This window comes from Triturus cristatus, chromosome 4_1, assembly GCF_964204655.1.
Source record: "Triturus cristatus chromosome 4_1, aTriCri1.1, whole genome shotgun sequence".
Taxonomy (NCBI): Eukaryota; Metazoa; Chordata; class Amphibia; order Caudata; family Salamandridae; genus Triturus; species Triturus cristatus.
The window spans coordinates 1,100,525,776-1,100,540,344 of NC_140585.1; the positions used below are offsets into that span (position 1 = coordinate 1,100,525,776).

The 14,569-nt window shown below is 43.9% G+C and overlaps 1 protein-coding gene across 8 annotated transcripts in view; it reads right to left on the reverse strand.

Annotated features, from left to right (window-relative positions):
• Positions 1 to 14,569, reverse strand: part of KIF21A (kinesin family member 21A) — a 719,281-nt gene that overhangs the window by 569,170 nt on the left and 135,542 nt on the right. For all 8 annotated transcript variants that reach the window (XM_085654100.1, XM_085654097.1, XM_085654095.1 and 5 more), the window contains exon 2: positions 4,113 to 4,335. In XM_085654100.1, the coding sequence (XP_085510226.1) occupies positions 4,113 to 4,335 (223 nt within the window). The remainder of the gene's footprint in view (positions 1 to 4,112; positions 4,336 to 14,569) is intronic.

A 14,569-nucleotide genomic window follows, 5' to 3' on the forward strand; every position in this document is an offset into this window, starting at 1 on the left:
TAACCAATGGAATACCTTATAGTATTTAAGGGGCACATTTTATCCAACTGACTGTCTGTGAGCAAGGGCGGATGCCCGAAACGCGTCAGATTGGTGAAACTCGGCTGATAATAAACTAACAACAATTGTGCCTTACCTGGATTTGCGTGGTTTCCATTCTTCGTTACTACGGATTCTTTGGAGATTACAAGTGTGAGATATATATATATCTACATACAGACAAAAAAAACACTAACAATTACCAGTTATAATTTAGTGAACCAACTAAAACTTGCGCCTCCGTCATACACTGCTTCTTACCTCACATCAGAAACCAGTCATGATGTCACATGGCATCATTGAGGGAAACATGGCTGGCAGGCTGACGCAGGTCGCGGGAGCTCCCGGACGGAGGAGAGAGGAATCTAATGGAAGAAGGCAGTACTCGCTAAAGATATGCTAAGTGTTCTGTAAAAAATGTATGTATGTAGCATTTGTGGCAAGGAGCGCTGAGTGTGGAGCCTTACCTGGTGTGAGGAACAGCAGAGTCCGTATGGGCATTGATGCCGGGAACCCTCTGGTGCGGGGCGGCGGCTCTCTGGCAGAGGTCCCACGCGGCAACAGCGTTGGCTGGCTTCCGGGTTGGACGTGGTGGAGGCAGCACAAAGTGGCAGTGAGTGGGAGAGCGAGAACGCACTGGTGGTGCCGAGGGTTTGGTGGAAGAGCTACTTAGGCAGACAAGGTGTCCAGGTACAGTGGAGAAGAATGTAGAAAAAAACGTGGTGCAACTTTTGAAATTAAAGAAATGACAGCAGGTACAGCAGGGGCTGATGGAAAGATCTCCCCCCACAGGTACTTTTTTCCTCTTATGTCTGTGTGAAGGAAAAAGTGGGGGTAGAGAGTGCTGGAGTAAATAGTGAACAGGGTACTAGGGAGAAAGGCACCACAGTTAATACCCCGGCTGCGGTCGGTCCTTGACAGGATAGGTAAAAGTGGGAGAACAAGGGAGCTGAAGGTGTGGGAGGTGGTTGCTGTCTCCAGTGTTAAATAGGAGGTGAAGGTTGCGGGGAAAACAAAGCGGTGCGGGCCAAAAGGTGTGCTCGCTTCCAAAACCCTCACCTTCTTTTAGTTTTCTTAGTTCCTATTTCAGAATAATCGAGCAGGTTGCTGCATCTACTCAGGGGGGTAGTAGTAGTGTAAATCAGACCAGAGTAGTGCAGACCCAGACAGCGGCGCTCTCCCTGGAAAATCGCTTCTCTCCGTTGGCCAATTTGGCTGTGGATGCCCAAGATGGAGGGGGGGGGGGGGGGTCTAACTCCAGGTTTGAGACAGCCCCAGGATAGTAGTGGACTGTCTATGGCAGGTAACCTAAGTCAAGGGGAGGCTTGTCCTCAGGTTGAAGGGACGACGGAAAATCAGTTGGAAAAAATGCCAATCAATATTACGAAGTTTGAGATCTCCGAGGGTAACCAAAATGACATCAAGAAAATTGTGGGGTATTAGAGGAAAAACTAAATGCCATTGCACAACGTACCACAATTTTGGCAGGCGAAGTGAAGGCTTGGTCAGTAGTTATGTCTGAGAATACTAGAGATATTGAGGTTTTGAAAGCCCAAAATAAGATTTTACAGGAGGACTTGGAGAGGCTTGAAACTCAGTCCGGGCGCAACAACGTGAGACTTCTAAATATTCCTGAAGGTACAGAAAACAGAGATAACGAGTTTAATTAGTCAACTTCTAAAAGAGAGGATACTACAGGATAGGCCAGACCTTGATCTTGAAAAAAAGATCCAAAGAGTACATAGGGATCGCTTTAAGTTAAATCCTGCAAGGAAGACTCCCAGACAAATTTTGATCAATTTTGTTACATATGCAGTCAAAGAGCTGGTGTTGGGACATGCTCTGAAGGAACGATCCCTGAAATATGGAGACTTCAGTTACCAAGTGAGATCGGACATAGGCAAGAGAACTGCACAGAGACAATGGGAACTGGGCACAAGGATGAATGACTTCTGGAGTAAAAGCGCCCAGGTCCAGATTAAGTTTTCAGTGATGTTAAAAATAATGTGGCGCAATAAGATGCACAATATTAGTAATCCAGACGAGATGGACACTCTTTTGGTTCAGATGGAGGGATCAGCTTCTAGTTCAGGCTTGTAGGGTTCTGTAAGGGTCCTAAAAGAGGTGAAATAGTGTAGGTGCATCAAAATAAGTTCATTATGTGTAGTTAGGCTTTCTTCTATTCTTTTGTCTTTAACCGCACAAGTAAATATCCCTCTTCGGGAGGGGGGTCCCGAAGTGCAGACTGTCACCCAGGAATAGAAAAGGGGGTTTCCCGGGGAGAGTGGGTGGTGGGGTTCACATGGTGGTGGGAGCATGCTGAAAAAATAAAAAATTGGTCCTCTTTTTGCTATACTTTTGTATGGTTATAGTCGTCTTGGGGTTCTATCATGAAGGGAGGTTTAAACAGGAGTCTATGCAGAAGGAGCTAATAGGGGGCAGAGTGTGGAGATATGAATAAGTTAAATATTGTTCAATTTTTTTCCTGGAATGTCAATGGTCTGAGGTCTAGCAAGAAGTTGGCCCGGGTGACAGACTACCTCAAGAATAGTGAGGCGCAAATGATACTGCTTCAGGAGACCCATCTGGAACGGAAGGAGTGTGGGTTATGTTTTAGCAAGCTAGGTTGGGTCCAGGAGGTAGTGTGTCCAGACCAGAGAGGCAGTACTAGAGGAGTAGCTTTAATCATTAGAAACAACTCAAGAATAAGGCTTGTAAAACCTCTCTGGCAGATGATTAATGGCGAATGTAATGATTCAGGGTATACCAGTAGCGTGTGCTACATATTATGGTCCAAACAGTAACGCTCCAGAAGCCCTAATGAAGTTGGATAATGCTTTTGGAGATTACGGCCCGATTATACTCGAAGGGGAGTTTGATATAGTCCTAAATAAGGAATTAGACAGAACATCAAAAGTCAAATATGCTATGCCTCCTAGAACATCAGCTAGATTGAAAAATATGATGGCTGAATTTAACATGATTGATATTTGGCGCAGTAAGACGGGGGAGCAAGGGATTTTACCTTCTACAGTAAAAAGTCTGGGCATCACTTCTGCATCAACAATGTCTTGGTGGATCAGGAATTGTATGCAGAGGTGGAAGCGGTAAAACATGCCCCCGCGGTTCTTTCAGACCACTCTGCAGTGGTCCTGTCCTTAAGACACTATCAAAAAACGGGACAGAATAGGTGGACTTTAGATAGGACTATTCTATTAGATGAAGGGGTGGTACTTAATTTAGTGGATAAGACAGCTGATTTTTTTCTCTTGAATAGAGGCTCTGCAAAATTACAAATAGTCTGGGATGCTTTTAAAGCATATTTAAGGGCAATAATAAGTTCCATAATGGTAGGTAAGAGGCGAGCGATGAGGTAGCAAGATGAAGAGCGAATTAAAGAGATCACGGCCAGAGAATGTGATCTTCAGAAGGCATCGATGGAGGGATCAGGTAGAGTTTCCGTACTTGGTAGAGAATTGGAGAGGCTACCGGCAGAATATCAAGGGCAGTTGGATAAAAGATTATTGGATAAGTGGAAAGTGAGTAAGCTTCAGCCTTTTTCATATGGTGAAAGGTGTAGCTCGCTTTTGGCTTGGAAAGCTAAAACTGATAAGACCAAAAATTCAAAGCGGAATCTGACCAGTGAAGAATCAGGGGTGTTGTTGAACACAAACGCAGATATTAGTGGAGAAGCCCGGAGATTTATGAGTAGCTTTTATAGAGAGGTTATGCAACCCAGGAAAGTGTATAGAGGCTTGGCTGAAGAGGACGGAGCTGACGCGACTGAGATTGGAGGCTGAGATTACGGAGGAGGAGATTAGGGTGCAATGCAGGAAGGCAGCTGGGCCAGATGGCCTTCCAGTTGAGATCTACACTCAAATCTTAGATAAAATAGGTCCGGTTTTATAAGATATATTCAATGCAATATATATAGAAGGTGAACACAGTATTCTTGATGCTGTAATAAAGCAATTGTGTTATCTTTATAACCTAATACTTTAACCATCATGTAGGCAATAGACATTGTAACTTAAGTTTCCTTCTTTAGTTCAAGTAAAGGTGCAATGATTTACCTGTCCATAAGCAAAAACAGTTGCATTGTAGCCTTCGATGCAGCCGTCAATTAATTTTTCAGTGCACTGCTGGAAAATTTCTTCTTGCTGAGACTCGATATCAAAGACATGGTCAAACGTAAAAGCCTTATCTTTTCCAAGCATTACTTGAGGTTCCCCACGTGTGACAAACGTACAAATATGACATCCTTCAATCTTCTCTTTGGCAAGTTGTGGTCGAATTCTGCAGAATAAGCACGTACAATCATGTATACACTCAAACAAGGAAGATGAAAAATATGAAATTAATATATACATTGTAATTGCTTTTAATGGTAATCAAAAATGCTATTTAAAAAAACAAAATATTTTATTTTGTCAGCATTAACAATGAAATAACAATTTTGCTAAATAAATACTACATCAAAAAAAAATATGCTACTTTAACAGCAAGATGCAAAAGCTGGGCAAGTTAAAAGCTCGCATTAAGTGATGAGCTGAATGCCCTACTGAGAGCAGCAAATACTTAAAAAAAAAAAAAACATAAACAAACAGCTTAAGCTTTGGAAATTAAAGTTAACTCAAAAGATTGCACGTTCCAGTCCACCAATAATGTCCCTCAGTACGAAGGACTGACCTGGTCTAACTCTAATCCCCTTTTGGTATAATAGTTTCAGTTTTTTGAGTAAATCATTTTCCTTCCAAATAATAAAAACTATCACAGGGAACTGGCCCAATCTCTGGTGTGGCTTATAGCCTTTTGTCAACTACTCAATTGGAGCCTATGTTTTCAGAGACTTTTAAAGTCCACTTTTTCCCAACAGAGGCTTTGCTGCCATGAACAAGGGTACTACAAGGATGGCCAGCTGTACAAGCTGTCCCCCCCCCCCCCCCCCTCAGCAAATGGGAGAACTGGTTGTGATAACGCATGGAGGTGGAGGAAGAGGCAGAGACATGAAAATGCATCATGCCCTGGTGTTGTATGATGACAACAGGGCAGCAACTACTGGGGCATGTGCTGGAGTCCCAAACCTCACAGACCGGAGGGGAGTATGCCACCTGGCTAGACTCACCAGGTGCAAGTCTGTGGCTTTCCAACGGCGTCGCATGTGAAAGGTGTTTCCAGCGCCCTTTCGTTGCTGCCGCGCTCGTCCGGCTCTTTGCTGCGTCTACTGGCTCCTCTTCTTTGTTGTTCGCCGCCAAGGTGCCCGCAGAGGTGCGGGAGGAGGCTCGGGCAGCTTGGCGGGTCATCGCTCTCCGCGGATGCTGGCTGGGTCCGGTGCCTGCCCCACGCCTATGTGCCTCCCTGCGAGTTGGGGTGGCTGCGGGCTGCCACAGGGTTCCACCGCGGCTGGCACGCAGCATCGCAAATCTCCTTTCGGGGCATCCCGAGCAGGGTCAGCTCCTGCTGGGTGCCCCCGCACCGACCCGATACAGTCAGCCTTCCCACCTACGCAGGCCCGCATTTTGGAGCAAATTGTGTGTAGACAAGGAGGTAAGAATTCAGGAGGGTCGAGCACAGCAAGCACCAATATCATAGCCGTCCCGACATCAGCCCCGGCCCCTGCAAAAGATCCTACATCTTCCAGTTCACCCAATAATTAAAAAAAGTATGATTTACGATAACCCACTCACTAAGAACCTTTTTTAAGGTTCAGGCCAAGACACAGGCTATGGGGTCTCCCATAAAGGTCTCTCCCCCCGTTCTTGATAAATCTGACAAGGGGGCAGGTGTAATCAGTATGGAGCCAGTTGGACAGGGGGCTGAGGCCCCTTTTTCGGACCTCGAAACTGCTAACAGATTTCAGGTGCTGGGAGACAGGGAAGATGACCTGATCGAGGGAGGGGTCACAAGATAATTACCCACCAGCTTCAATAACTACTTCCAGGACAGATGAAGGTAGTGAAAACCAGCCCTGCCTGGCTAAGATGTTCGATACTTCAACCACAGAAATTAGAAAAAAGTTTGCTATATCTGAGAGAAATCAAGTTAAAAACCAAGAGGTTTGCAAGACTTTAGAAGCAAGAATGTCGTACTTAATTGACAGAATCTCTACAATGGAATCCTCTTTAGAGTCCCTGCGTACGAAAGTGGAGGTCAACCCTGCTAAAATCCAAGTGCTAAAAATCAGTGAAAAGGGAATGCTGGACAAAATAGAGAGTCATTAGAAAATAATGCTAGGCGCAATAACATCAGAGTACTTAATGTCCCAGAGGGCCTAAAAGGGGATAACATTAAGGGCTTTGCCATAAGGTTACTTAAGGAATTTATCCCCTCTATCAACATTATGGAGCTTAAGGGAGACATTCAGAGGATTCATCAAGACCCTTTTAAAACAAAATCTAAATAGGAAGAATCCAAGAAAAATCCGGATTAATTTCAAGTCTTATTCTTTAAAAGAACGAATCCTATCTGAAGCCCTAAAAGCAGGTAGCTTTACGAAGGCAGAGTGGTCATTTAGGGTTCACTCTGATATCTCCAAGATCACACTAGACAGACAATGGGGAAACTTATTCCAGAGTTTAAATCATTAGGAGCTACCACTCACGTACCATTCCCAGCCTTATTGAAAGTTATGTAGAACAACAAGATGTACAACTTAAGGATCCTAAAGGAGGTAGAACAGATGAGGGCACAGCAGAAGATTTAAAGACAAAACGCAGGAAGAAGCTACGGGCTCGACTGGGTAACAGTACAACATACCCAGCGTAGGTTTAGGGAGGGTAGCCAGCAGAAGGAGGAGAATCTTACAATACTTGAAACAGGCTAACTATGATATTATAATGTTACAAGAGACACATTTAACGCAGGATGAATGGAAAGCCATCCTGGCTAAGCAGAATTGGACAGCAGAGTCAATCCATACTAATTAAATCATGTTGTACAGAGGGCGTGGCCAATGTTGTACAGAGGGCGTGGCCATTCTTATTAAACTATTAAAGCTACTTTGGGGGAGTAGAAGGTAGATGTTGGAGGGCACTGGATCATTGCTAATATTTAAATACAGAATGTTTGGTGTGCCCTTGCATGATATTATGGGCCAAATACGGATGATATCCACCCTTGAGCGCCCTATTCAATCAGCGTTTGTAGCTCCAAGTTCCAATAATTTTGGGAGGGGATTTTAATGTTTTTCTTAATCCAAGTCTTGATAAATCTACTAAAGAGAAATTCACTAGTTCACCTAAAATGAGAACGTTTATGAAGACTACGATGGAAGGCTAACAGATATATGGGGTGTGTGGAAATATGGATTTTTCTGGTCAGTTATGTCCCCTATCTTGGACCCCAACGGTTCTATGTGCATGTCACAAGTACATGTATGTTCCCTCCAGTTCCAGTTATGAAGACGCAAATACATGTGCGTCCACCGTCAACATGTCCTCTGTCAGATCCGCCATGAATAGGCCGGATATTCCATTCCTAAATATGAAAGGCCACCGGCTTTGTATGGTTCACTTATGCCATTTTACAGTCCAGGCAAGTAGGCCCTGATTCTGTCATCAAACTCCTCTTGCCTTCTGCCTCTGAAAACTCGAGTCTGAGCCTGCATCTGTGACCATGAACTTTGTCTCATTCTCTGCGCGGCTCACGAAGCCTGACATCAGCCTATTCTCTGCCAAGAACTGTATTTCACCTTCGAATTATCTGCTTCACTCCTTAGCCGATGCATTCCTGTCTAGCAGCTTAAGTAAACATTCTTCCAGCTACTGAGCAAAGGCTCGGCCTCTCTGTCCTCATGCAAGTAATTCATAGCCCTGTTACCAGGGAATATTCCTACCCCCTCGCATTCAGTGTAGACACTTAGACGCTTGTACACGCACGCACAGTCAGTATAGAATAGATCTTGTCCGAGAGTCCTTCTTTTGTGGATAACATAGTTCTTTAAACATAGGATGTTAGATATGATTTGGGATTAGGTTGACTTGACCCCCCAGACCTTTTGTCTCCACATGTAGAGCTAAATGTCAAGTCCCCTTCACCCCCTAGTTACACGTCAATTACACGTCATGCTGCTGCGCGCGCATCTATGCCAAGTATTATCTTATAGATCCACCTATGTGTGACATCATAACCAATTACGTTCCTTTTTACTCCTTATTACACCCATTTTCGGTTACGCAGGTAAATCATCAATTTCCTTATCAATTGTTACGCCTACTGCATTCGCTTCATTGTAATGTATGTACTATAAAAGTTACTTCTTGTCAATAAAGTATGTACTTCACTTCCTGAACCCCCGTGGTGATGGAACTTGGAGCAACCGATTATAATCGATCATTGGAATAAAGCCCATTCCGAACCTCTAATATCACGGATTCTGCCTCTCATTTTACTGAGCTATTTTATTATGTTTCTGTATCAAATTAAGTCCCGGTAAAGGAATTTTATTTACCACATGATGGCGCCCGAACAGGGACACTTTCTCATCTCACGCGCCGGCGGTGAGTTGCAGGCCCGGTCTCCTGCCACAGCTGGACGGACAATAACGCGTACCAGCAGGATTTCCTGTATCTCCCTCCGGTCAATCGGGGGCGACTGAGACTGCGATCAACACCCAGACGAGGCGGTGAGAAGTGCGAAGTATCCCGACCAGAGCCTAGCTGAGAGAGCAAGATCCGAGGTATACAGAGACCCACCAGTTCGAAGTCAAGCCCAGTTTCCGACGAGTCGAGTCGAGTCCAGTCCGGTTCAAGTTCAAGTTACCGAGGCCTTCCGTTTCCGAAGCTACCCGGTGAGTACCATTACTGGGGAGGCATTTCTGACGTGCACATAGGTTGTGCCGGTCAAGACGGGTTTGGGTACACAAATCCGGTCTGCACTGTTTTAGCAGTGTATCTGTACTGTTTAACAGTATATCAAGTATTCCGAAGTATCTAGTTATTGTCAAGAATTATGCTTGGTGATCAGTTATGCAGACGATCATCATTGTTGTTTATTTTAAAGGTTAAAAAATGTTTAATGTTTAATGTTTAATGTGTTAAACGTCCTGCATATTGTGGTATGAATGGTTGTTCATTATTGTGCTTTTGTATTAAGTGTGTTCAAAATTAAGTATCGGATCAGTTGTCAATATGCCGCTCTTTTCGAAATTAAGACAGATCACTACTAGAAAAGGGGTACTCGAAGAAGCCGTCCCTATTCCTCCTAGGGATACTCCAGGGCACTTCATGTATCACAAACATGGCTTAGACGCTATATTATTTCTTGATTTATGGGTAGACTACACCAAGGGATTACCAGAAAGTCAGAGGTGGCCCGCAGCGGGGACCTGGGATGCAGAGTGCATCATGAAAGTCGAGGAAGAGTTATGGAAAAGGAAAGTCAGACAGTCACAGAAAGACGCCGTTGAGTTATGGCGTAAAGAATCTCATAGACGCACAGAAAAAGCACTCCGACAGGAAGAGAAGAGTAAAGAAAGTTCAAATAAAGTTCGAGAAAATCTATTAATTGAGGAAGGTATCCGAGTGAAAACAGAACAAGTAGATAGACAAAGAAATGCCCTTATGAATGGTATGTATCCCCTTCTAGCCGAAGGATTACCTAAGGCTACTCCAGAGATACCGAAAGACTTGCCACCCCCATTATTCCCAATTAAGGTACACCCTAAGGGGCATCCTAGAACCGCAGAAGATGTTTTTCTTTCCTCATATTTAGATGACGCAGCTCCCGAGTATGCTAATTCCGCCCCACATAGACCGCATACCAGGGAGGTCCAACGCCAAGATCCAGCACCCGTATCCCTACAGCAACAAATCGAGTCACAAGTTCCGGCAAGCACATCTGTTTCTGCATCTGTTCCTACAGCTACTTCTATAGCTGTGACCACACCTATAGTTGCTGTGTCACGTTCGACGAATCCTTTCACACCCGACACCCCAGATGGGGCCACGGGAGGTGCTACCAATATTTTTCTACGCCACCCAGAATAAATAAACGTACTTTTCAAGAGTCAGTACATTCACGTACACCCAAACTCATAAGTGCCCGTACGCTTAAGGAACTTCTTATAGATTGTAGATATGACCCGGTGCCCGGTAAAGAGGACGAAATGACCCTGGCATCATTGCGTATCAGACGAGCCGCAGTGTATTTAGGGAAGTTACCAGGAATGACTGCGCATCTAGATAAAATATATCATTTTGTCCAAACAGGGCGAGATCCAGAATGTATTAACAGAGCTATGGAATACCAGAAAGTAGAGATACAGGGGGAACTGTTACGTTTCCTCATAAACTGTGTGATCAGAAATCAAGACCGACCGGGGGTAGACCCGGAAGCAATGCAAATTCTTACAAGATGGAGCCAGAATATATCAGAAGGGAGACATGATAGGCAAAATTGTATAATAGCCATGTGCCGAAAGATCCGTAAGGAGATAGAACGCCTACACGAAGAAAGATTAGAGGTAGACGAGTTCGAACAAAGCGAGGAAGAAGGGTCAGGACTGCCCGCGGGACAGTCGGACACCATAGCCTATGTAGGTAGAGGAAGATCTTGTAATAGAAATCAGACTAGATGTCATACTGACTCAATACGTCCGATATGTCCAGATAATAACAAGAATTTCCAAATACCTATAATTAATATAAGGTCTAACGAGCATTCGTTCCAAACCGCCGACAAACTACTCCGAGAACGAAGGGGTTATCATTTTCTCGATTCTATGGATGAACAAGATTTAGCCAGGGCAGCTGTCCATTGGGTGGACAGTCCCGGAAAATATAGTGATGATACAGTAGTACGCACATTTTTAAATCTCACCCCAGATGAACAGAGGTTAGCTGGGATTTATATGATTCAACAACTCATTATACTATATCGGAGTCAGCATTCGGACCCTGGTCCCTTACCTGACATATTGACTGAATTGCTTATGAATAAATGGAGAGGTGCAGGTACTAAATTAATTAAAGAAATTCTAGAATCAAGAAAGCAGTATATTCTTTTTGTATGCTCAGAGCATGTCTCATTGCCCGTCAAGGAAAGAACCACGTATCACATGGATAGACAGAATCCCTTACGAGAAGTGCACCCAATAAAAGGCGAGGACAACGAGTTTAGGCGCGTATTTGTATATACGCCCATATCAAAAATAGAATTGTTACAAATGAAGAAAGTGGTACCCAGTCATGACAAAGATCCAGCGGGTTTTCACCGAGAAATTAAAGACATGTTACTCATGGGAGAGTATACCTATCCCGACATTATGACAATATTAAAGGTATTGATGCCTGCTGGCATTTATGAGAAACTCAAGGAAAAAGAGTGGGAGGTAGGAGACCAAAAGATAGAATGGTCAGTGTTAGAAGCGGAAGAAAAGGCCCAAACTGCAGGAGCAGGACTTGGGGATAAAACTAAAGCATTACCAGGTTTATTAGTACAGGTACTGCCACGTTTATTAACTACGAAAAAGGAAGATTGGGGTACAATTTCAGCCTGTAAACAGAAGCAAGATGAAGACACTAGTGATTACTATGCCCGATTCGAAAAATGTTTTGGTATAAATAGTGGCATAAAAGCAAGTAGCGAATCATACCCGCATCTGTTTGTAACAAAATTAGTAGAAAATGCCCTGCCCCCAGTAAAGAATAGAGTATTAAAATTCGAGAGTACCTGGCAAGGTAACACTCCATCACAAATGTTACAAATGTTACAGTATCATCACAATAGAATTAGAGAGGAACAAGAACATGAACACAGACGCATGAAAGACACGAAAATGAAAATGCTAGTTTCCCAGACAGTTCCAGCTGAAGGACATAAAAAGGGTATGACACATTCCGATTCAGCAGGACCTGTAAAAGGGACATGCAATTATTGTAAAAAGCCAGGTCATTACGTACACGATTGTCCAGTTTTAAAATATAATATCGCCATAGGTAAAACACAAGAAAGATCACGGCCACTCAGACAAGATCAAAATGAACAAGGAGCTCTGCAGCATGCACAGGCCATGCCAGCCGCACAACAGCCAATACAGTTTGTGCCAGCTGCACCACCGTTGCCTGTTGCTGCCACACAGACAACAACACGACAAATGTATCAGACCGCACAGTATGAATATCCTGAGTATCAGCGTTACGCATGAACTAGCCTAGAGAGGGAAGTTGACTTACCCCTTATCGAGATTCCTGTAGATCAAGAAGGACCTTATGTACATAGTGAATTATTAGGCCAAGATAGAAAATTTTTACTCGATACAGGGGCAAGTCGAACAACTATAAAACGTAGTGAAGTTCCAGGGGCACCCCTCTCAGGCTCTCAGAATATTTCCCTTGGTTTTTCAGGAAAACCTATTGTTAATGAAGTATCACAGCCTCTTCCACTTAGGATAGGACCTCTGACCCGAACTACAGATTTATTGCTTACTAAATCATGTCCAGAAAACTTGTTAGGAATAAAAACGCTGAAAGCCCTAGGAGCCATAATATGTTGTTCTCCGGAAGGAGTAAGGTTGTTTTTACGTGATTTTAAAGGTCACTATGTGTCTAGAGACATGGATCCCCGACTGCAGACTTTACCTACACATCTATGGGCACAAGGCCCTACTGATGTTGGTTGCATGAATATTACACCATATCGAGTCACATTAAAGGCAGGAGTGGTGCTACCACGAATGCGACAATACAAGTTACCACCAGATGCTGTAGTGGCTTTACTACAAATCATTGACGAGCTCATTGCCCAAGGAGTAGTTGTGGAAACAGACTCCAATGTATGTAATTCACCGATAATTCCGATTCTTAAACGAACAGATCCTACGGCCCCGCCAGTATATCGATTGGTTATTGATCTGCGCGAGTTAAACAAATGCATTGTGCCACAATTTCCTGTGGTCCCAGATATCTCGTCATTACTGACAGCTATTGATTCCGAAGCGACATTCTTTACTGTGATTGATCTCAAGAAAGCCTTTTTCAGCGTCCCAATAGATCCGGAAAGCCAATATTTGTTCGGATTTAGTTTAAATGGGCGTAGCTTTAAATTCTCACGCGCACCTCAAGGATTTACAGAAAGCCCCAGCATCTATAGCCAAGCACTGAAACGAGAACTTGACAGTATCCACATGCCAGTTAACACTGCCTTGCTTCAATATGTCGATGATCTGCTGATCACCGCGAGAAGCGAACCGGAATGTGAAAAAGCATCACTGACAGTTTTACAATTTCTAGCCGAAAAGGGGCACAAGGTGTCCCCTTCTAAGCTGCAATTCTGTGTCCAGCGAGTTATTTATCTTGGACACTCGCTGTCCAAGGAGGGAAGGTAGCTTACACCCGACCGCATTCAGTTAATAGCTAACATGCCAATACCCAAGACACAAAAGGAAGTACGAGCTTTCATAGGCCTCACGTCATATTGCAGGCAGTGGATCCCTCAGTATGCATTTCTAGCACAACCACTCATTCACTTGACAACACAGGAGGCAGCCACATCGACTGTTCTCCCTTGGATTCAGGAACATACACAAGCTTTTGAAAGCCTAAAGAAAGCTTTATGTCAAGCACCTGTTTTAGCAACGCCATGTTACAGAAAACAGTTTACACTCTTTGTTACAGAACGCGAAGGTACTGCCTTGTCAGTACTCACACAGGAACAAGCAGGAGCACACAAACCATGTGCTTATTTTTCTAGTACATTAGATCCCGTAGCTCAGGCTTTGCCTGCATGCCTAAAATCAGTAGCAGCGACAGCTTTAGCAATCAGACAAAGCGATGCCATAGTGTTAGGACATCCATTGACAGTTCAAGTACCACACGCAGTAGAGGTTCTTGTAAATAGAACGCAAACACAACACTTGACTATAGCGCGACTTACAGGATACGAACTTACATTGTTTCAGCCACATATAGAAATCAGACGCTGTAACACATTGAATCCTGCTACACTTTTGCCAGTAACCGGAACAGACCCACTAGCTCATGACTGTATTGAAGTTATTACGATAACAACAAAACCCAGACAAGACTTAACCGATGTCCCATTGTCAGATCCAGACCTGACATTGTATGTAGATGGTTCATGTATGAGAACAAGTACAGGAGAGTTAGTGGCCGCTTACGCAGTCACAACAGATACTGAAGTCATTGAAACTAATCGTATAAATACCTTGTCAGCTCAAGCCGCAGAGCTTATCGCTCTGACACAAGCCTGTATTCAAGCCACGAATAAAAAAGTCAACATATACACTGACTCACGTTATGCATTCGGAGTTGTACATGACTTCGGCGTGCTGTGGCGAGAGAGAGGTTATTTAACTTCCCACGGTGCCCACATTCAGCACGGACCCCTCATTCATGCCTTATTAGATGCAATACATCTACCCACTGCAATATCAATTATGAAATGTAAGGCTCATACGAAGGTTACTGATATCATTTCCCAAGGCAATGATCTAGCCGACAGAACAGCTAAACAGACTGCTCAAACTCAAACCCCCGACATGACAAAGACAATAGTCCCGACACCGACACAT